Consider the following 24069-nt stretch of genomic DNA (forward strand, 5'->3'; position numbering starts at 1 on the left):
GGGGCCGGCCGGGCATCCCGCCAGAGAGCGGCCAGCAGCGAAGGAGGGAGCAAGGAAGGCGGGCAGCGGCTTCTCCCCGGGCGACGCTGGTGCCTGTGCTTCCTGGGAAAGAGGAGAAGGAGAGGAAGCCCAGCCTTTGGGGGGCCGCGCCTTGGGAAGGCAGAGAGACTCCTCACTCGAGCACCCGTTTGGCCAAGGACTGGGAGGCTTTGCCTTGACACTGTGAAGGTAAACAAGGCTTTGGGAGGGTTTGGCATTGCATTGCAACATTGCACTGTGGCTCTTATTGCACTGCATTCTGACTCTCATTGCATTGCAGGGAATAATACTAAGACATCTTCTTTTCCTCCTGTCCTATCCACGCCCCTCTGCATTGCATTGAGGTGGATAGAAAACATTCAACATTCAATTATTTTGCCCCTTCTGCTCCCCTGTTTTGCCTCTTGCCCACCCCTCTCCTGCTTCCTTTCATTCCCTGGGCTCTGCAGCAAAGGAGGGGTCAATTGGGCTTCCCATTGCCTTCCCTAAGCTGCAAGGGCTGCCTCTCCATCTCCTCCTTGAACGATGGCCATGATTTGGCTCTTTTTTCCTTGCCTTGACAGGTGCAAGGTCAAGCCTGAAGTCTCCAGGGTGGAGCCTTCAAGGCTTTGGGGGCTTCTGGGGCCCTTTGGCTGTGCTGGCCCTTTAAATCTGGAAGCAGAGAACCCCAAGAGGCCATCCGGTCCAACCCTATCCAGCCAGGCAAGGACACAAGCTAAGCCCTCTTGACAGACGGCCATCCAACCTCCGCTTAAAATCCTCCAGAGAAGGAAACTCCATCATTATAATGATAATAATATAAAAATTATTACCAAGAGGACATCCAGTCCAACCCTATCCAGCCATGCAGGGACACAAGCTAAGCCCTCTTGACAGATGGCCATCCAACCTCTGCTTAAAATCCTCCAGAGAAGGAAACTCCATCATAATAATGATAATACAGTAGTCTCACTTATCCAACATAAACGGGCTGGCAGAATGTTGGATAAGCAAATATGTTGGATAATAAGGAGGCATTAAGGAAAAACCTATTAAACATAAATTAGGTTATGATTTTACAAATGAAGCACCAAAACATCATGTTAGACAACAAACTTGGCAGAAAAAGTAGTTCAATACGCAGTAATGCTATGTAGTAATTACTATATTTATGAATTTAGCACCAAAATATCACAATATATTGAAAACATTGACTACAAAAATGGGTTGGATAATCCAGAATGTTGGATAAGCGAGTGTTGGATAAGTGAGACTCTACTGTAATATAAAAATTATTACCAAGAGGCCATCCAGACGGTGCTTAAAAGCCTCCAGAGAAGGGAACTCTGTCATAATAATAATAATAATAATATAAACATTATTACCATGAGGCCATCCAGACGGTGCTTAAAAGCCTCCAGAGAAGGGAACTCCGTCATAATAATAATATAAAATTATTACCATGAGGCCATCCAGACGGTGCTTAAAAGCCTCCAGAGAAGGAAACTCCATCATAATAATAGTAATAATAATAACAATATAAAAATTATTACCAAGAGGCCATCCAGCCGGTGCTAAAAGCCTCCAGAGAAGGAAACTCCATCATAATAATAATAAAAATAATAATATAAACATTATTACCAAGAGGCCATCCAGTCCAACACTATTCAGCTGTGCAGGGACACAATCTAAGCCCTCCTGACAGATGGCCATCCAGACGGTGCTTAAAAGCCTCTAGAGAAGAAAACTCCATCATAATAATAATAATATAAAAATTATTACCTGCTTCTCTTTGAGTTGGTTTGAGGTGGTGTACAACAGCTTTAAATAGAGAATGGTAAAATTCACTCTTAAAATACATGGAACATTAGAGCAGTTGTTACCAACCTGTGGGCCGTGGACCATCAATGGTCCCAAGGGACTGAAATATGGTCCACGGCCGAAGTTTGCCCATGCCTGTTCTAGAGTGTGTTTGGTTGGGGAGATGGCTACCTATGCCTCCTTCTGAATCAAAAAGGTTGTTCCCAAGCATCAACGCTGCAGTTGGAGCTCCTCTTTGGGCAGGATCCAAGAAAGTCCTGTTGGGAGGAGGATTCCTATGAGGTGCTTCCCTTAAACGCCTTCCAGGGAACCTCTTTTCCTGCCCTTTGCCAGAACCTCTCTTGTGGGCCCATCACCCCAGGTTTGACAGCAATAAAATTTACATACTTAACATAGATGCTAAAGCAAGACTAATAAGCATTAAGACTTCTGGCTGTTGATCGGCTCCTTTTAGGAAATTTTAGATGTAAACACTTCTACATTTAATAATGCAACCCCACAAGCAATGAAACTACATAACAGTCTCACTCTTCCAAGCTAAACGGGCTGGCAGAACTTTGGATAAGCAAATATCTTAGATAATAAGGAGAGATTAAGGAAAAGCCTATTAAACATCAAATTAGGTTATGATTTTACAAATTAAGCACCAAAACATCATGATATACAACAAATTTGACAGAAAAAGTAGTTCAATACGCAGTAATGTTATGTTGTAAGTATTGTATTTACGAATTTAGCACCAAAAATATAATATATTGAGAACATTGACTACAAAAATGCCTTGGATAATCCAGAAGCTTGGATAAGCGAGACTCTACTGTACTTAGGAACCTTCTCCTGGTTTGTTTTGGATCGATACGACATTTAACCCATATGGGTTGCTGTGATTTTCCGGGCTGTATGGCCATGTTTGAGAAGCATTTTCTCCTGATGTTTCGCCCACATCTATGCCAGGCTTCCTCGGAGGAAAGTAGGCAAGCAGGGTCTATATATGTGTGGAATAATGTCAAGGGTGGGAGAAAGAACGCTTGCCTGCCTGAGGCAGGTGTGAATGTTGCAGTTGGCCAGCTTGATTAGCATTGATTAACCTTGCAGCTTCAAAGTCTGGCTGCTTCCTGCCTGGAAGAATCCATAGGGACCACCAAATGCAGCATTGACCAAACACGAATCAAGGAACCTTGAAAGACACTGCAAACTAACACAACCAGAGAAGTCAGCCAAATCAGAGCACTTGATGACCCAACCTAGACACAGATTATTATTGGAGAACACAGAAATGCTGGACCACTCTCACAACCACCATGTCAGATTCCACAGAAAAGCAAATCCACAAGTATGTGGACAATTTCAACAGAAAGGAGAAAAACCATGAAAACAAACAAAATCTGGCTACCAGTATAAAAAAATAGCAAATAAATAACAGCACTCAAAAAATGGAAATTTCAGACAAGACGCCACCAGGGCCAGCTAACACCTCCCAACAAAGGAATCTCCCAGGCAGGAAGCAGCCAGACTTTGAAGCTGCAAGGCCATTTGGTGCTAATCAAGGTGGCCAATGGCAACATTCACACTTGCCTCCAACAGACAAGAGTTCTTTCTCCCACCCTGGACATTATTCCGCAAATATATAAACCCCACTTGCCTAGTTTCCAACAGACCTCACAACCTCTGACGATGCCTGCCATAGATGTGGGCGAAACGTCAGGAGAGAATGCTTCTGGAACATCCCCAGTCAGCCCGGAAAACTCACAGCACCCTAGAAACTTTAATTTCTTAGAAAGTTGCGTCCCATTTCAATGGCTGGGTTGTGCTTTGAAAACCGCTTGGGGACTTCAGCCATCTAAAATGCATGGCTACCATGTTAGGACAGCTTTGCCGTCAACTATTTTGTCGCTGGGGCTTTTTTGACCTAAAAAAGCCGTCTGTAACTCTGCTGCAGGCAGTCTATTTCAACTGTATACTATCGTTTACTGCACTGAATCCCATTTAGAATACAAATCCTCATAATAATAGTTGTTTTTTAAAGATGTTTTTAAATGGTTGATTTTAGCCGGTTCTTGTAAGCCGCCCCGAGCCCTAGGGGAGTGGCGGCATATAAGTTTGAAAAATAAATAAATAAATAAATAAATAGTTGTGATGGTGATAGCCAAGGGCCGATTGCATAGCCGCGCTGTGAGAATATAGACCTTCAACTAGGGAAGGAGCTATTTGACTGATTCATTGCTATGGGGGAAATGAACCCTGTCTCATGGGTCAACCAATGCTGGGATGTGCATCGATTTCCTAATGATCCCCATTGAGCATCTCGGCAATTAAACAGTCCATTGTGGTGCACTGTCATCCACCTATTACATGCCAGGGCGAAGCATTAGTTGTGTGCATGTCTGTACATCCTTGTTTCATTTTAACCGATTATAAAATCCATTATGTTTTTAACTTGTATGTTTCTGTTGTATCAGAAATCGCCCTGAGTCCCTTGAGGAGATACGGAGTTATATATAATAATAATAATTATTATTATGACCAGAATGTCTGCCCAAGGAGCAGGTTGTGATGCTCAATGTGTTGTTGAAGGCTTTCACAGCTGGAATAACTGGGTTGCTGTGAGTTTTCCAGGCTGTATGGCCATTTTCCAGAAGCATTCTCCCCTGACGTTTTGCCCACATCTATGGCAGGCATCCTCAGAGGTTGTGAGGCCTGTTGGAAACTCGGCAAGTGCGGTTTATATATCTGGAAGGTCCAGGGTGGGAGAAAGAATTCTTGTCTGTTTGAAGCAGGTGTGAATGTTGACATTGGCTACCTTGATTAGCATTGAATGGCCTTGCAGTTTCAAAGCCTGGTTGTTGCTTTCCAAGGTTCCATTTATTTATTTGCGACATTTATATCCCACCCTTCTCACCCAGAAGGAGACTCAGGGTGGCTTACAAGTTATATGTACCGTATATACTTGAATATAAGCCGAGGCACCTAATTTTACCACAAAAAAACTGGGGAAACATTGACTCCAGTATAAGCCGAGATATCAATAAAATTACATTAATTGAGGCATCAGTAGTTAAATATTTTTGAATCTTTACACCAAACTGTAATTTAATATATGACTCTTCAACTCTGATTAAATCATTATTTTCATCTTCAATGTAAATGTGCTTATGTATCCTTTTAATAATAATAGATTGAAATAATAAATGTAATAATAATTAATAGAGAAAAATAATAAATATACCATATATACTTGAGTATATGCTGACCTGAATATAAGCCCACCAGGACCCTCACCCGAGTATAAGCTGAGGAGGGTTTTTTTCAGTCCCAAAAAGGGCTTAAAACTAGGCTTATACTCGAGAATATACACTACATACAATATATTATATTATTATCATAGCACAATATAAGCATTATTTATTACTATATTGTACTACGTATACCATTATATTGCAATATCATTAGTAATACTACATGTATTCTTGGCCTGCTGGGAAAAGTTAGTCCTTGATCAGACCACACCTAGAATAGAATAACCCTGTGTCCAGTTCTGCGTACCACGGTTCAAGAAGATGGACAGAACTGGAACATGTTCAGAGAAGGATCAAAAATGTGGAAACCAAGCCCTGTGAGGAATGGGTTAGGGAACTGGCGATGTTTAGATTGGGAACTATTAACTCTGTGGGGTTCTCTCTGCTCCACCCTTGGGGGCCCATCTTTAAAAGGTTGGGCGGGATTCTTCGCTGGTTATTAGTATTTAATTCTTGCAGGGTCAGTCTTGAATTGCAGATGGAAAGAGAAGGCTTTGGACGATTGTAACCTTGGCCGGGCCTATTATGTAACTCCTTCTTTTCCTCTAGAATAGCCGTCTTTAATTGCTGTAACGGTGCTTCGGTTCCATTCTGGGACCCAGCCAAGAAAAGGGGAATGTGTGTGTGCAAGCTACCCTCTCGCTCCACCTTGCGGACTTTGGGGTCAAGCTGGGTTGCTCGCTCAATCTAAATCATGAAGATGCCGAAGGAGTTAGATCAGCATCAGATGGACAGAGATCCTTTTGGTGGCTCTGGATTGCCAAGTCACAAAGGTCGGCATGCCCATCAACTCAACTCTCCTGCTCCAAATTTAACCTAGCTTCCCACTGTCTCATTGGACAATGGGTAGAGGATTCTGAAAATTACAGTAATAATAATAACAACAATAACAACAGTCCTAGACACTTGGGAAGTGTCTGACGTGTGATCCAATACAGCACCCAGCAGAGTGTCTGCTGTGGACTCATCTTGTTGTGTTTCAAATAATAATAATTTGAGTGGTTACAGCAGGGGTCCCCAAACTTTTTAAGCAGAGGGCACAATCCTTCAGACTGTTGAGGGGCCGAATTATCATTTGGAAAAAAAATACAAACAAATTCCTATGCATATACTGCACATGTCTTATTTGAAGTGCAACAACAACGAAAGAACAATACAATATTTAAAAATGAAAACAATTTTAACCAACATAAACCTATTAGGATTTCAATGGAAAGTGTGGGCCTGCTACTGGCCAATGAGATAGTCAAGCTAATTAGGATTGTTGTTGTTGTGTGCCTTCAAATTATCATTTGGAAAAAAAATACAAACAAATTCCTATGCATATACTGCACATGTCTTATTTGAAGTGCAACAACAACGAAAGAACAATACAATATTTAAAAATGAAAACAATTTTAACCAACATAAACCTATTAGGATTTCAATGGAAAGTGTGGGCCTGCTACTGGCCAATGAGATAGTCAAGCTAATTAGGATTGTTGTTGTTGTGTGCCTTCAAGTCATGTCAGACTTTGGCAGAGCCTAAGTCTAAAATTAATTATTTATTTACTGCATTTATTTACTGCATTTATATCCCATCCTTCTCACCCCGAAGGGGACTCAGAGCAGCTGTATGTACATACAATATATTACAGTAGAGTCTCACTTATCCAAGCCTCACTTATCCAAGCCTCTGGATAATCCAAGCCATTTTTGTAGTCAATGTTTTCAATATATCGTGATATTTTGGTGCTAAATTTGTAAATACAGTAATTACAACATAACAACTGCATATTGAACTACTTTTTCTGTCAAATTTGTTGTATAACATGATGTTTTGATGCTTAATTTGTAAAATCATAACCTAATTTGAGGTTTAATAGGCTTTTCCTTGATCCCTCCTTATTATCCAACATATTCGCTTATCCAAGCTTCTGCCGGCCCATTTAGCTTGGATAAGTGAGACTCTACTGTATTAGCTTAACACAATATTAGCATTATACATTACTATATTGAACTATACCACTATACTATTATATAATATGCAATATATAACATATAATTAATATTATTATATGGTATTACTATTAGTATTATATTGTATAACATAAGATTATTAATATTATATGTATATACAATATATTATATTATTAAAACTGATATAAAAATATTATAAAACTGAGGGCGGGGGCCAGGTAAATGACCTTGGAGGGCTGCATCTGGCCCCCAGGCCTTAATTTGGGGACCCCTGGGTTACAGGAACTGAACATAATAGTAACAGCAACAAAAATTTGAGGGCTTGTGAGGGGAATTGGCCTGGACATTTTGGAGTTGTGGATACTGGGATGTATAGTTCGCCTGCAATCAATGAGTACTCTGAACTCCACCAAAGATGGAATTGGACCAAACTTGGCACACAGGGCCTCCATGACTGGCAAAAAATACTGGCCATCTTTGGGAAAAATTTACCTTTATTTAGGGGAGTTGTAGTTCACCTACATCCAGAGAGCACTCTGAACCCAAACACCGATGGATCTGGGCCAAACTTGACACACATACTTGATATGCTGAAATTTGATTCCTGGAGGGGTTTGGGGGAATCTGACCTTCCTTTCTGGGAGTTGTAGTTCACCCACAACCAGGGGAACTGTGACCTTCACTGATGATGGACTTTATGGATTTGGCACACAGAACCCCCATGATTAACTCAACCTACTGGAGGGGTTTGTAGGGACTGATTTGCCATAGTGGGAGTTGTAGTTTACCCTACAGCCAGAGCGCACACTGAAGCCCACCCATGATACATCCAGAACAAATGTGCCCACCATAACACACTTTTAAGTACTGATGAAGATTTTGGGGTTAACCTGCCATGGTGAGAGTTGTTCACCCACAAGCTTATGCATTTTGTACAATTAAAAACGGATTTTTTCGAATAGTCCGGGCAACCCTGGGTACCCAAGTTGGTACGCAATATTTTTAATATAATGTGCATGAAAAAAGTTGGTGAACACTCAACCTCAGAAAACAAAGGTGGCACTATCTCAGACACCCCAGTGGGTTTTGAATTCCAGAGTCAGGATGCTGGATCTGTACCTATTTACATTATACTTTAATTGCCTCTCTTTTAGCAACATAGAAAATGGGCACATACCTAGTCAGACAATTAGTCTATTTTGCCTAGTAGCATCTGGGCTTGAGTGCAGAGCTTTCAGGAACATGCCTTTCCTAGGGATTGGACTGATGGGACTTGTAGTTTTCCAAGGTCCTCAGCCTGTGACATGGAACTTGCAAATGCCAAACTGTTACCCATTCCATCTTGAGAAGTCTCTTCTCTATGCTAAGTTCTTCCACACGGTCCATGTGTGGCTGTACCGCAAATAGGTTGCATTAATTGGCTCTGGCACAATCCGTGTCAATCTTGTGAATTAGTAACCTGATTCTACAAGTCATGCCTTACATTCCCTAAAACCCAGGGAAGTGTCACTTGGCAAATACATGCTGAGTTCACTGCTGGACGGCCTTTAATCCTCTTGACGAAACGTGGGATTTTGTTAGGCTGCTTTGGTGGGAGCCGTCATCGGAGATACTATATTGCTTGGTGGAAAATTTTCACACTCCACATACATTCTAGAGGGAGAGAGAGAAAAAATATGTGTATCGTTACCCATAGTTGTATTGCAGCCAATTATGTTACATGGTCTAAATATAGGATATGAAGTTCTAGTTGTTATTCTAAGGAGACCACTGTTGACAAATGGTAGTGCTCAGAAGAAGACAAGCAAGCGAACGCTCTGCTAAGATTGTATTTGTTTTGTAACCGCCAGATAAAGTGTGGAACATGTCTTGTCACTGTGATGCTTAAAATCAATTACGCCGAAACAGAAAAAGTTTTTAGAAAATTACCAGTTTTGGTAATCTTTTATTGGGAGGTGTTAGATGGCCCTGTTTGGAATTCTCCTGGTTTTTGAATGGTGTTCTTTATTTACTGTCCTGATTTTAGAGTTTTTTTAATACAGGGGAATTCCAGACAAGAAAAAATCAGGGCCAGCTAACACCTCTCAGCAAAGGATTTCTTCAGGCAGGAAACAGCCAGGCTTTGAATCTGCAGTCAATGTAAAAATTGAATGTTTGAATTGATCAATGTGATCAATTCAAACATTCACACTTGCATCAAACAGTCAAGAGTTCTTTCTTCCAACCTGGACCTTCCATTGATAATAAATCACACCTGTCTAGTTTCCAACAGACCTCACAACCTCTTAGGATGCCTGCCATAGATGTGGACAAAACGTCAGGAGAGAATGCATCTGGAACATAATAATAATAATTTTATTTTTGTATCCCGCCACCATCTCCCCAGAGGGACTCGGGGCGGCTCAGATATAAAACCAGCATACAGTGATATCAAATACAAAAACACACAAATGAACATGGCCAGACAGCCCTGAAAACTCACAACAATGAGCCATGAAAGCCTTCAACAACACATTAGCTTTATCTTTAAAATTACATTGCTGCATGTTATGTGACTGAGCGGTTGGAGAACAGCTTTATATTTGCAACCAGGGCTTCTCTCCCAGCTTCTGTGCAGTAGCTCCAACACTAAGTCAAATGCTTCTCTAACCCTCTGGTGTTTGTCATTCAGGCAGCTGGGGAGAAGGAGGCCTGTGTCTCCAAACGTGGGTGGGCAGAGGGGCTATTCATGCTCATATGCTGCCATTTATGAACAAAGGTGGGTGCGATGCGAGTTATTTCAGTGGGTGGATTTGGCAGCTGTTTGTGAAAGCCTGCACCCAAACGCTGGCGTTGAGCCCTTACGCGTGGGAGTTGGGATTTGAGTCCAGTTGCATGCATTTATTATGGATCAAAGGGCTCCCCCCAAACACAAGAAGTGGCTAGGCTTCTTCCCTGAACCAATTGCAGTTTGGAGCATCTCTCTGTGGAGGTGACAGACCACCGACATTCACAAGGCCGTGCTTTTCCCACTTCTGCTGCAGGAGAAGGAAACTGTGCTAAGCATAAAGCAAAGTGTCACCTGTCTAGGTGTTTATTTCAGCTACTTGCACTTGGAAGGTGTTTGGTGAGCTTTTTAGAAGATACCAAGACACCATTGAGGCTCTGACAAGAGTGGGAATGAATCAGTTTAATTCTGTAGAAAAGCATTCAAGAGTTTCTAGGCTTTGTAATTTGGGAGTGTGACCTAGTGCTCTCTGGCAGCAAATTTCAGCAAACCGGGGAAGTCCAGGCAGGAAAACATCATCATCATTATTACAGTACAGTAGAGTCTCACTTATCCAACGTTCTGGATTATCCAACGTATTTTTGTAGTCAATGTTTTTAATACATTGTGATATTTTGGTGCTAAATTTGTAAATATAGTAATAATTACTACATAGCATTACTGCGTATTGAACTACTTTTCCCATCAGATTTGTTGTCTAATATGATATTTTGGTGCTTCATTTGTAAAATCATAATCTAACTTTTCCTTAATCCCTCCTTATTATCCAGCATATTCACTTATCCAACGTTCTGTCGGCCCGTTTATGTTGGATAAGTGAGATTCTACTGTATTTATATTCTGCCGTTCTCGGGGCGGATCACAATGTGCACATATAATGGCAGACATTCAATGCCATATAAACATATAAAACGCAGAGGCGATTTAACATTCTCCAGATTCCAGCTTCCTGAGGGTATGCATCAGGGTCAGCTAACACCTCCCAACAAAGCGTTCCCCCAGGCAGGAAGCAGCCCGGCTTTGAAGCTGCAAGGCCATTCAATGCTAATCAAGGTGGCCAATTGCAACATTCACGCCTGCCTCAAACATAGACAAGAGTTCTTTCTCTCACCCTGGACATTATTCCACATTATTGCCTAGTTTCCAACAGTCAACCTCTGAGGATGCATGCCAATAGATGTGGGCGAAACGTCAGGAGAGAATGCTTCTGGGCCATGGCCATACAGTCTGTAAAACTCACTGCAACCTAGTGATGCTGGCCATGAAAGCCTTCGAGAACACAATTTCATATTTTTTCTAAACTACAATTTTCAGGATTCTGTAGAACTAGAAATGGTTTGAAGCACAAAGGCAGTTTTTTTTTTGGTTTATGTGTATGGTTTATATTTGGATCAACCCATATGATACCATCTGGTTTGATTCCAAAAATATTGAGGAGGACCAAAGACATGAGGCATCTTACATTGCCTACCAAATTTGGCCTCTTTCCTGTGCTGTATGCACAGAGTAGCATTTTAGAGACACATTTATTTTAACATGAGCTTTACCTGTATCTGAATTTATTATTATGATTAGAATGCATTTTATATTGTTTGTATTTTGTTGAGTTTAGTCCCCATGTGAGCCGCCCTGGGTTACAAAAATAAAGTTATTATCATTATAGGTCATATGGGAAAAAACATCTCAAAGGCACTAAAGTTATAAAGCCTTTCCCCTAATTTTCCTTTTTTAATGCTGTGATTGACTAGCAAGGCTCATTGCAAAAAAAAGAAAAGTATGGTATATTATATAATACAAGGTAAGTTACATTGTTATACACTTTTATTATAATGTTAGTCCCTTGCATGTTGCGATTGTAACATCAACTTACATATAAAATACTGTATAGATGAATAACTACAGTTTTAAACCACCTCGGGTCTGGATTGGGTTTAAATTAACCCGTTAATTGACCGTAACCCCATTCCAAATAATAATCTTAAACTTAGTTATGGTATCAATACAAACAAAGTATAATACAGTGTAGGTAACCTGTATATATATAATGTCCAGGTGGAACCTACCAGTGAACTCTTTCCATCATGGAGTAAATCCACTTTGTTATCATTTATACGAGGAATTTATACTGCATTTTATTTACTCTGAATGATTTCACCTTGAACAATACTACTACAGATCTTGAGAATATTATCAAGACAACGATTGGACTGTTTTGATAATAGACACTATATATACAGGTTACCTATACTGTATTATACTTCGTTTGTATTGATACATAACTAAGTTTAAGATTATTATTTGGATAAACAACAGGAACGGGGTTATGGTCAATTACCGGGTTAATTTAAACCCAATCCAGACCCGAGATGGTTTAAAACAGTAGTTATTCATCTATACAGTATTTTATTTTTAAGTTGATGTTAAAATCGCAACATACAAGGGACTACATTACAATAGAAGTGTATAACAACAACATAACTTACCTTGTATTATATTATATACCATAAGGTAAAGGTTTTCCCTGACATTAAGTTCAGTCGTGACCGACTCTGGGGGTTGGTGCTCATCTCCATTTCTAAGCGGAAGAGCCGGCGTTGTACATAGATGCCTCCAAGGTCATGTGGCCGGCATGACTGCATGGAGCATCGTTACCTTCCCGCTGGAGCGGTACCTATTGATCTACTCACATTTGCATGTTTTTGAACTGCTAGGTTGACAGAAGCTGGGGCTAACAGCGGGCGCTCATTCCGCTCCCGGGATTTGAACCTGGGACCTTTTGGTCCCCAAGTTCAGCAGCTCAGTGCTTTAACACACTGTGCCATCAGGGGTCCCTATTATATACCATATAATACCATGGTATTATATATACCATTATTATATACCATACTTTTCCTTTTTTGCTGTGTATAATAGACATCTGTGCGTTTAGCTAGCAAGGCTCATCCCCAGGCAATGGCTTCATGAAGTAGTGTCATTTCAAATAAATGCATCTCTTGTTAATAAGTCAACTATGGAATATGTTTGTAGGTCAGGGATATAGCTTCAGGGATGGATTGGCCGTCTGCTAGGGCTACGAATGTCAGACACGTTGCCCGAGGAATAATGCGCACTGGTGACTCGAACGAGCTGGTTGCTGACACAAAGAGATGCCTTTGTCTTTGAGAAGAAAGTCTTGGGCTCGCTCAAACCTAACACCCACACATGAGTGTATAGCAAAAAAAAAAAAAGTTGTTTTAGCTTGATCATGGCCTAGCTTTGCCTCTTAATATTTCCATTTTGACTCCAGTGGCGTAAATGGCTCTTAATCTCTGCTTTATCCCTCACCAAGAGAGAGCCCTGTGTCGTAGGCTGGTTACAGAAGAGTGACTTCCTCAAGGTCATGGAATGAATTTCGTGCTTCGTTGGGTTTCCAACCGTGTTTCTCTCAAAGTCCTGGTCCAGTACATGCCACCGGATTAATAAGTGCACAAGTTTTGTGATAGGCAGGCAATGGACTCATATCACCTGCATTTGGAATGGAGCTGAGCAAGTCCACCCTTGCTAGTTCCTCATCTTCGGGAGCTGATGGGCGTTGGAGTACCACCACACTGCACTTTAAAAAGTCTAGATCAGTCTGCCCCAAGCTAGTGTCTTCCAGATGTTTTGCCCCACATGTTGGTCCCAGTCAGGAGGCAAGGATATGGAGAGTGGGGTGTCGTGAAGCATAGCTTTGACTTCAAGCTGTGTTGTAACAGGCGTCTTCGGAAATGGCTTCTGGAGCAGCTTTCCTCTTTAACCTTTCCCCCTTTTCTTCTCTTTTTGCTTCTTCTCCAGGTCCACCATGTCTGATAGGAAGGCTGTGATCAAAAATGCGGACATGTCTGAAGATATGCAGCAGGATGCTGTCGATTGTGCCACGCAGGCAATGGAAAAGTACAACATAGAGAAGGACATTGCAGCATATATCAAAAAGGTATTGGAGGGGCTGTGGGGGAGTGTCAGAAAAATCTGCTTGATTTTAGTCCAGGGCTCCTCAAATTTTAAGTGGAGGGCTGATTCACAGTCCCTCAGACTGCTAGGGGGCTGGACTAGGATGAAATAGTCCAAAATTAGGATTGTTGTTGTGTGCCTTCAAGTCATTTCAGGTCAACCCTAAGGTCACAAAGAGTTGGAAACAACTGAATGAATAAACATCAGGCCATCAGAAGACCATAGGTAAGGGAAGGGGCCCCCAAAGGCCATCTAGACAATCTCATAAGACCATAGGTAAGGGAAGGGGCCCCCAAAGGCCATCTAGACAATCTCATAAGACCATAGGTAAGGAAAGGGGCCCCCAAAGGCTATCTAGACAATCTCATAAGACCATAGGTAAGGAAAGGGGCCCCCAAAGGCCATCTAGACATTCTCATAAGACCATAGGTAAGGAAAGTGACCTCCAAAAGCCATCTAGACAATCTCATAAGGCCATAGCTAAGCAAAGAGACCTTCAAAGACAATCTAGACAATCTCATAAAACCATAGGTAAGAAAAGTGACTTCCAAAAGCCATCTAGAACAGTGGAGGGCCGATTCATGGTCCCTCAGATTGTTGAGGGGCCGAATTATCATTTGCAAAAAAAAAAAAAAAGGAACAAATTCCTATGCTCACTGCACATGTCTTATTTGTAGTGCAAAAAAAAAACAAAAAACCAACAACCCAGCAACAATTACTTATTTATTTACTACATTTATACCCCACCCTCTCTCACCCCAAAGGGGACTCAGAGCGGCTTACAAGTTGTATGTACATACAATATATTATATTATTAGCATAGCACAATATTAACATTATATATTACTACTAGCTGTGCCCGGCCACGCGTTGCAGTGGCAAAGTGGTGGTGGTATTGGTTAAAAATTGTTGTGTAATTTTTATTTGACGTTATTTGTATTTTTAAATTATTTTTATTGTAAGTTATCTTTTTATTTATTATATTTTATTATTTTCTTGTATTATTTTTAGTTATTTTCTGTTATTATAGTATTTTATTGTATTAATTTTTTAGTGTTTTTAATTATTTTTAGTGTTTTTTTATCATTTTTTATTGGGTTGCTAGGAGACCAAGTTGGAGGAGCTTAGCCTTGTAACTGGCAGCAATTGGATAAAAACAATTATTCCTCTCCCTCTAATTAGGACTTTATTTTTCTTTTCTTTTTGTTGTATCAACCTAGAGGCGTGGATGATGGGTTGTGTTGTAAAATTTCGAGGTTGGGGGGTCTGTAGTTTTGTTGTTTTGTTGGTCGCCGTGATGCCATCACCCATTTATATATATAGATATTGTACTATACCATTATACTGTAATATTATTAGTAATATTACATTTAATATATAATATATAATCAATATTATTATATTATACAATATTATTATATTGTATTATTGTTAGCCGCCCTGAGTCCCCTATTGGGTGAGAAGGGCGGGGTAGAAATACTGTAATAAATAAATAAATATTATATTGTATTACATTATAATATTATTATCAATATTATGTGTATACACAATATATTATTACCATGTTATTCATTTACAATATTGGTAAATGAAAGAACAATACAATATTTAAAAATAAAAATAATTTTAACTAACATACTGTAAACTTACCAGGATTTCAGTGGGAAGTGTGGGCCTGCTTCTGGCCAATGAGATAATCAAGTAGGATTGTTGTTGTTGTGCCTTCAAGTCATTTCAGACTTTAGGCGAGCCTAAGTCTAAAACTGAGGGCGGAGGCCAGGTAAATGGCCTTGGAGGGCCGCATCCGGCCCCCGGGCCTTAGTTTGGGGACCCCTGATCTAGACAATCTCATAAGGCCATAGCTAAGCAAAGAGACCTCCAAAGACCAGGTAGACTTAGATCAACCGTAAGTCTAAAGTTTAGGACAGGGGCCAGGCCAATGACCTTGGAGGGCCACATCAGGCCCACGGGCCTTAGTTTGGGGGCCCCTGACTTAGTCTATCTCTGTTTGGCGTATGGGCTTAATAACAAAAGACCCTCACCACAAAAGTATACAGCAGAGTAGCTTATTTAGCAGCAGCAGCAGCGTGACCCAGAACCAGTAGCCAGTATAAGACGAAATACAAACATACACACACTATTGTTATCTTCCTTCGGAGGCTTTTCTTGTAGAAAAATAATATGGTTACAAAAACAAGGTTTCCATAACATAAACAAAGTTCTCTATACTTCCTTGTCATATCTCTGCTTCAGCTTCTTGCTTTCAAGCTGTGGTTCTCTCTCAGTCTTCAAACTGAAGCAGCTCTCTCCTTGGGGCACTCAAGCACAGCACTCCTCACACCAAGGCATTCTGTGCCCAGGAGGAGGTCTTCACACAGGAGGAGCAACTAACTCACAGGCACACCTGCTTATATTACCCTACTGGTTTTGCTTAGTCATTGTACCATTTTAACTCTTTCAGTGCCTGTACATCACTTTGTAATTAAAAATATACTGATAATTTTCAATATTTCTGTCAGTCTCTTCCAACACACACACACACACAGACTGGGGTAGAGTTTGTATGATGTGCCCCTTGTATGATTGGCACACTGCTTGTCCCCATATTTTAGCTGTCTGAGCTTGCCATTTGTTCACTTGGCATTCTCCCTCTGGACCCCAGACATTTAGGGAAGAGAAGCCCAGCAATGCCTGCTCTTGGTGCTCTGTCTCCAAGGAGAGTTGTGAGGAACATTGGGGGATACCTGGACTTAAAACCGCCTAGGAAGCTGGGCTAAAGGCCAGGAGCTCACCCTGACCCGGGCTTCAGACTGTCAAGCTTTTGATTGACAAGATTTTACTGCAACTGGTATTTATTTATTATTTATTTATTTAATTTGTATACCGCTCTTCTCCCCCAGGGGTACCCAAAGCGGTCTTACATAATGGCAGAATTAAATGCCACATATAATGCAACATGTAGAAAAACCAAACAGAAAATACAAATAAAAGCAGGTATCCAAATCAAATTAAAACAATTAAAACCATGTGACCATTACAAAAGGGGAAGTTTCAAGCCAAAGTCAGAGCCAGTCTGTGTTCGAATTAATATTAATCCATCAGGTCATACCAGCTCATGTCTTAGGATGGGCCAAATGTTTGATCCCACAGTCAGGTCTTCAGCTGCTTCCTAAAAGACATGAGTGAGTGGGCTTCCCTAATCTCCCTTGGCAAGGAGTTCCACAGCCATGGAGCCACCACTCAAAAAGCCCTCTCTTGTCCCTGCCAACTTCACCTGGTGGTTTAACTTGGTGTGCTAAAGCTCAGCCATTGAAAGCGAGGAGTGGTATTCAACCACATCTTGGCTGACTCCCAACTAGCATATCTTGTGTCTGGTTTCGGGTTTCTGGGTGCTTGCTGCAATCCAGGACTCAATGAGAGCGCTTTGTGCTTCTGTCCATTCTGGAGGGTCAGGCTAGCTCAGCAGCGGGTTAAACCGCCTGCTATAGAAGATCCTGCTGGCCTGAAGGTTAGCAGTTCAAGCACAGGTCGGGATGAGCTCCCGTCGTCAGCCCAGCTTCTGCTCACCAGCAGTTCGAAAACAACAATGCAAGTAGATAAATAAGTACCGTGTCTGCGGGGAGGTAAAAGGTGCTGTGAAAAAACATGCCAGAAAAAATCTGATGAGGAAAGACATCCATGGATGTGTCCTCGGTGTGGAAAATGAAACAACAGCACCACCCCATGGCCGAGTTGAGCACAGCTGGATGTCAGAGATGAGAGGAGGGAAGCCTTGCCTCTGTTTATGTACTGTCTGCCTTTGTCAGTTGTATAACGGCATTAAATGTTTGCCATATATGTACCAGTAATGTGCTCTGAGTCCCCTCGGGGAGATAGAGTGGAATATAAATAAAGTATATTATTTTATTATGACACAGCAAACAAGATAGATATGCTGGATTTCATATCACAAAATCACAAGTCGAACACTTCCCAAGTGTCTAGGACTGTGTGATGTATTTTCGGATGATGCGCGCAGATCCCAGCAGGGTGGCCTTTTGCAGCTGGCAGATCGTAATTTTGTCAATGTCTATTGTTTCCAAATGCTGGCTGAGATCTTTTGGCACGGCACTCAATGTGCCCATCACCACTGGGACCACCTGCACTGGTTTCTGCCAGAGTCTTTGAAGTTCAATCTTGAGGTCCTGATAACGGCTGAGTTTTTCCTGTTGTTTTTCGTCAATGCGACTGTCACCTGGGATGGCGACATCAATGATCCAAACCTTTTTCTTTTCCACAACTGTGATGTCTGGTGTGATGTGTTCCAGAACTTTGTCAGTCTGGATTCGGAAGTCCCACAGTATCTTTGCATGCTCATTTTCCAACACTTTTGCAGGTTTGTGATCCCACCAGTTCTTTGCTGCTGGGCGGTGGTACTTGAGGCATAAGTTCCAATGAATCATTTGGGCCACATAGTTGTGCCTCTGTTTGTAGTCTGTCTGTGCAATTTTCTTACATATTATATGTAAGAATTACACACATATATATATACATAGTAATTATTATATGTAAGAATTATATATATATATATATATATATACACACACACACACATACATAGTATATTATTATTATTATTATTATTATTATTATTATTATTATTATTAATAATAGGGTATCTCCGTTGGTGACCGCTGTTAACATTAATGTTTCCTGCTTTCTTCTTCCTTGTTCTCCAGGAATTTGACAAGAAATACAACCCCACCTGGCACTGCATCGTGGGCAGGAATTTTGGCAGCTATGTAACGCACGAGACGAAGCATTTCATCTATTTCTACTTGGGCCAGGTTGCGATCCTGCTCTTTAAGTCGGGCTAGGAGGCAGGTGACATCGGTGGATGAGGGACACGGCGGATGCGGGACACGGACTGTAGTGCACTGAAGAAGGTGGGGGCCCGGCCCCCTTCGCCATGGCTGTGCCGCTGCATGGACTGTATACTATATTAAATGTGTATATGTTGCAGTAAAAAAACACCTAAAGTTCTGTTCATATTTTTTGTTGTTGCCTGGGAGAAGAAAGGCAGCAAATCCTTTTTTTTTTCTCCCCACCCTTTTTATTTGTTTTTGGGTTCTTGTTCTGTTTTCTTTTTTATTTCTGTTCCTTTGCACTAGGAGAACTGTAAAATGCTTCATCCATGGCCTTTAAGTGGGAAAAAAGAAATAATAATGATCATGACAAATAATAAATAATAAAAAAAGAGAACCTTTAAATTCCACAAAAGAAATCCTTTGGTTTGAACTTCCTTGGAAAATCGTCAAAATAACAAAGGGGAATCAATTGGGGAGGGGCATTTGAATTTGAGTAAGGTGCCCAAAGTTTTATTCTTTCTAGTCTTCCTCTCCAAAAAAACCGCTGCATGAATCGAAATGAGACGACATCCTGGATGTTGTCGGCCCAAATTCTCCCCACCGTTTTTTGCAGATCTGAAAAGCGAAGCTTTGTGATTTAGTCCTGAGCTAGAATTTATTTAAAGCGTGTTTCCAAAGCGGTTGTCGGTCCAGTCTTGCCTTGCCTCTTGAGTTTTAGGAGCGTTTTTGCTGGGCCTTCGTGATCTGGCTTCTTTCCCACTCTTGTCCCTCTTTCGAGTCAGCGTTGCCTTATTGTGACTCGCTTTCTATTTTCCCCGTCATGTGGGGGAATTCCTGTCCAAACCCAGTGGCTTGGTGTCGCTGTTGCTGTGTTCGGTCTGTCTGTCTGTACTGAAGACCATCATCTCTAAAGGCGGGATTTTTTTTGATGATTTTTTTCTTTCTCCCTTCCCGATGCTTAAGACGAATCTTCAGAAGCAGATGCAGAATTATAACATTCTCTTTTTTCCGCATAGCTATGTATTTCAGGTTTGATTGCAATCATGTCAAATTGCTTTTCCTCTTTTTTTGAGGGGCCAGACTCATGCTGAGTAAACTAAATAAATTTGGGGGTAGGACTGCATTGAAGTGTAAGGGAAGCATTCAGAAATGCTATCTGTTTAGTTAGGAAATTGACTCCTGAGCTTGGATTGTGAAAATATTGGCACCCATCTGCGCTTGTATATCTTGGAGTCGGTGGGAAGAGACGCATGGCCATTTTCCATTTTTCCGCCCCTCTTTTCTTGACGCTGTCCCTTTCTGAAAAAACAGCAAAACCCAAAGTGATCCCTAGAACGTTGTAAAAAACTCCAGAGAAACCATCCTGAAAAAGAAAAAAACCCGAACCCAAACGTCCAAAATCAATGTTGCAGTTCAATTTTTGGCTGTGATTCAAAGCGGAGAGTGGGGTGGGTGGTGCCTTGGATTAAACTGGGCTTGACCCAGTTTTTGTCGCGTTCGTAACGAGAACCCCACTCCTGTTCCAAAAAGGCGAATGTCTTGTCTCTTTCTTTTCCTCCTTAACCCTCTTTTTCCTATATTTTTTCATGCATGAGTCTTAACCTTGTCAATATGCTCACGCCTCATGGAGTGCAAAGGAAAAAAAAACCCAAATGGCATCCCCTTCCTAACTGCAGTTGCTCAAAACGAACCTTTTTATTTTTCAAAGACATTAAAAAGGAATTGACACATTTAAGAAAACAGTGTCCTGTTTGGTTCTTCGTTGTGATCAGAGAGAGCATTCCAAAGATAATGATTTTGATTTTGCTCCTGGATCAGCCTCATTGGTTAGGGTTGGGTCTGTCTAATGCAGAAGTGGCCCAATGTGGCCTTCCAGAATATGAGATGCAACTCCTATAATCCCCTAGAGCTGATGGGAGTGGCAATCCAACATTTGGGAAGCAATGCTTTGTCCAGATTGCCTCTGGTCTCAGTGCAGCCTATTTCAAATCTGTTAGGAGGTGTTTGAAATTGAGAGTACCATCTACACTGGGGTGTTGTGAGTCTGGCCATGTCCCAGAAGCATTCTCTCCTGACATTTCACTCCCATCTGTGGCAGGCATCCTCTGAGGTTGTGAGGCCTGTTGGAAACTAGGCAAGTGGGGTTTATATAATAATATCCAGGGTGGGAGAAAGAACTCTTGTCTGTTGGAGGCAAGCGTGAATGGCCTTTCAGCTTCAAAGCCTGGCTGCTTCCTGCCTGGAAGGATTCTTTGTTAGGAGGTGTTAGCTTCCTGCCTGGAATTCCCATTTTCTGAGTGTTCCTCTTTATTTACTGTCCTGATTTTAGAGTTGTTTTTTTTAAAAAAAATTTTTTTACTGGTAGCCAGATTTTTGTTAATTTGGTTTTTTTCCTTTTTGTTGAAATTGTCCACATGCTTGTGGATTTCAATGGCTTTTCTGTAATCTGACATAGTGGTTGTTAGAGTGGTCCAGCATTTCTGTGTTCTCAAATGATATGCTGTGTCCCAGGCAGAAAGCAGCCAGGCATTGAAGCTGCTGGGCCATTCAGTGCTAATCAAGCTGGCCAGTGGCAACATTCACACTTGCCTCCAACAGATGAGAGTTCTTTCTCCCATCCTGGACATTATTCCACAGATATATAAAGAGAAAGTGATCAGCAAGTGAACATACTAGAGAGGTTTGGGGATAATTCACCATGATGTATAGGTACTGGGACATATAGTTCACCTGCAATCTAAGAGCATTCTGAACTCCACCAATGATGGACCTGGAGCTAATTTAACACACAGAACCCCCATGATCAAGAAAAAGATACTGGTGGTCTTTGGAGGGATTTACAAACACCAGTAGATCTGGTAGTGGGATGTATAGTTCACCTGCAATCTAAGAGCACTCTGAACTCCACTAATGATGGACCTGGAACTAATTTAACACACAGAACCCCCATGACCAACAAAAAATACTGGAAGTCTTTGGAGATGCAGATGATAGAGCAGCAGAAGTGATGTATTCTTTAGGAATAAGGGAACCTGGATGAATAAAAGTACATCACTGGTGCTGCCAATTACAGCTTTTGGTTACTTTCAAACATGATTTTGTAATTTTGGCATAAATATTTCAAGCTGTTTCTCTATGTTGTTGGTCTAACACACTCTGCCAGGGATCGAAAGACATTCTAGGAGAAGAATGAAAACATTTGCATAGTAACGGGGAAGAGGGAGACCTCTTTTTTTCCCTTCCCGGCAGCTGCCATGCACTGCTTCACTCACATTTTTCCCTTTGAACCATACCGTTTTGAGTGGCACATTTGTTCTTTGAAGTCTGCAGTGAAGTTGCTTATTCTGAAATTGCAAAACTAAGGATAGGGTGGGGAGGGGTTGATTTTTAAAAATTGGTTCACCACCCTTGCAAATTGGATGCCCTGTGCTAGAACGGTATGCCCTTCAATTGGTTCTTGTCTATTCGTCTCTCCCTTTGAAGGCAGTTGAGGTGGAAGGAGGACTTTTTATCTACTCTTGGGCCTAAGCATATTGGAGCTATACCTGCCCATTCCTCTATTTCATTCTGAGTCCAGAGCAGTGGCTGTTGGGATGGATCTACTTCTAGACCAGGGGTCCTCAAACTTTGAAAGCAGAGGGCCGGTCCACAATCCTTCAGACTTGAGGGGCCGAATTATTTGAAAAAAAATGCGAACAAATTCCTATGCACACTGCATATGTCTTATTTGTAGTGCAAAACAACAACAATGAAAGAACAATACAATATTTAAAAATGAAAACAATTTTAACCAACATAAACCTATCAGGATTTCAATGGAAAGTGTGGGCCTCTTACTGGCCAATGAGATAGTTAAGTTAATTAGGATTGTTGTTGTGTGCCTTCAAGTCATTTCAGACTTTGGGCAAGCCTAAGTCTAAAATTATTTATTTATTTATTTACTCCATTTATATCCCACCCTTCTCACCCTGAAGGGGACTCAGAGCAGCTGTATGTACATACAATATATTATTATTATTATTAGCATAGCACAATATTAGCATTATATATTACTATATTGAACTATACCACTATACTTTAATATTATATGTAACATATAACATATAATTAATATTATTATATGGTATTATTATTAGTATTATATTGTATAACATTATAATATTTAATCAATATTATATGTACAGTATATACAATATATTATATTATTAAAACTGATATAAAAATATTATATTATAAAACTGAGGGTGGGGGCCAGGTAAATGACCTTGGAGGGCCGCATCCGGCCCCCGGGCCTTAGTTTGGGGACCCCTGTTCTAGACCAAGGAATAATAGAGCTGTTCCTGCCTCTCCTTTCTCCCTATTACAATAATTTCTAAGAGATGGCACATTCTGGTGGCGGTGTTCCTATGTCATACACAGGCCTGGGCATGATGGAAAACATCTTTTTATGTCCTCTGTTCCAACAAAGGAAATCGTGGGCATCCCACTTCAGTGGGCAGGAAGGCTCCCTTTGGCGCCGCGCAACACAATCCCGGCCCAGTCTGCTGAAAATGCAAGCCTTGGAGGTCTCTGCAGCACGACAACCAATTATCCAAAAGGTAATTGCCTAATTAAAATGCAAAGCTGCCACACAGTCAAAAAGATGGCAAGGATTCGTCACACTGAGTCACACAGCAGGGAGCGGTGACTAGTTGAATGAAGGGCTCCTTCCTCATTCCGTTCATTCATAAAATCATAAAAGTACCTACACCTGCTCCAGTGTAGTCGCTGGATCCCTTTGCGGGGTTACTTTCAAAACAAGTGACATTCTATTCATTCACCGTAAAAGGACATTGCAAAGCAATACCATAAATTTGTCAGGTAGGGCTCCCTACTTGGATATAAGAAAGCTTCATTTGAGAAAAACAGGTACATGCTACTATATCCTGCTTATTGTCAGAACCATCTAGCATCTCCACTGGTCAAAACACAATATACGCTGCACTTTTGGTGATCTTTTTTTCCTCATTAGCCATCACCCCTATCACATATATGAGCATTAAAGCCTGTAATATGTAATATATGATCACAATGTTGAGAATTAGAAGCATAATAGGGTATATACCCGTAGCATTGGCTGTCTGCTTTCTCCCTTCTCCAGCTCTGAGAATTTCTACCTTACAATGTCCCCATGGCAAACACTCTGGCAACCAATCTACTTTCTTTTCCTGAGTTCTGCACCTGAAAAGGGTGTTGTTTTTGTTTTTTAGTTCAATTATTTTAAGTTGGATGATGAAGGGTCTATGTGCTAAATTTGGTCTAGATCTGCCAAGCCACGGAGGAGCCTTTGGCATACAAACCAACATATATACATACATACCTTGACTTGTATAGGTACTAATTTAGGTACTAG

The 24069-nt window shown here is 41.1% G+C and overlaps 1 protein-coding gene and 1 long non-coding RNA gene across 2 annotated transcripts in view; one reads left to right on the forward strand and one right to left on the reverse strand.

Annotated features, from left to right (window-relative positions):
* On the forward strand, positions 1–20417 carry dynll2 (dynein light chain LC8-type 2). Its single transcript, XM_003229831.3, has 3 exons — positions 1–228; positions 13675–13813; positions 18549–20417. The coding sequence occupies exons 2-3, from the start codon at positions 13682–13684 to the stop codon at positions 18684–18686; spliced, it is 270 nt and encodes an 89-aa protein (XP_003229879.1). The 5' UTR covers positions 1–228; positions 13675–13681; the 3' UTR covers positions 18687–20417.
* LOC134292999 (uncharacterized) overlaps positions 6239–24069 on the reverse strand; it is a 22075-nt gene continuing 4244 nt past the window's right edge. The window contains exon 2 of the long non-coding RNA XR_010000067.1: positions 6239–8747. This is a non-coding gene — a long non-coding RNA (uncharacterized LOC134292999). The remainder of the gene's footprint in view (positions 8748–24069) is intronic.

Source organism: Anolis carolinensis, unplaced genomic scaffold (assembly GCF_035594765.1).
Source record: "Anolis carolinensis isolate JA03-04 unplaced genomic scaffold, rAnoCar3.1.pri scaffold_7, whole genome shotgun sequence".
Classification (NCBI taxonomy): domain Eukaryota; kingdom Metazoa; phylum Chordata; class Lepidosauria; order Squamata; family Dactyloidae; genus Anolis; species Anolis carolinensis.

Bases quoted from the DNA above. Each gene is read 5' to 3' on its own strand.
- dynll2 (XM_003229831.3), top strand. From the start codon at position 13,682: ATGTCTGATAGGAAGGCTGTGATCAAAAATGCGGACATGTCTGAAGAT. The intron at 13,814-18,548 runs GTATTGGAGGGG...CTTGTTCTCCAG, and splicing joins TTGCAGCATATATCAAAAAG to GAATTTGACAAGAAATACAA.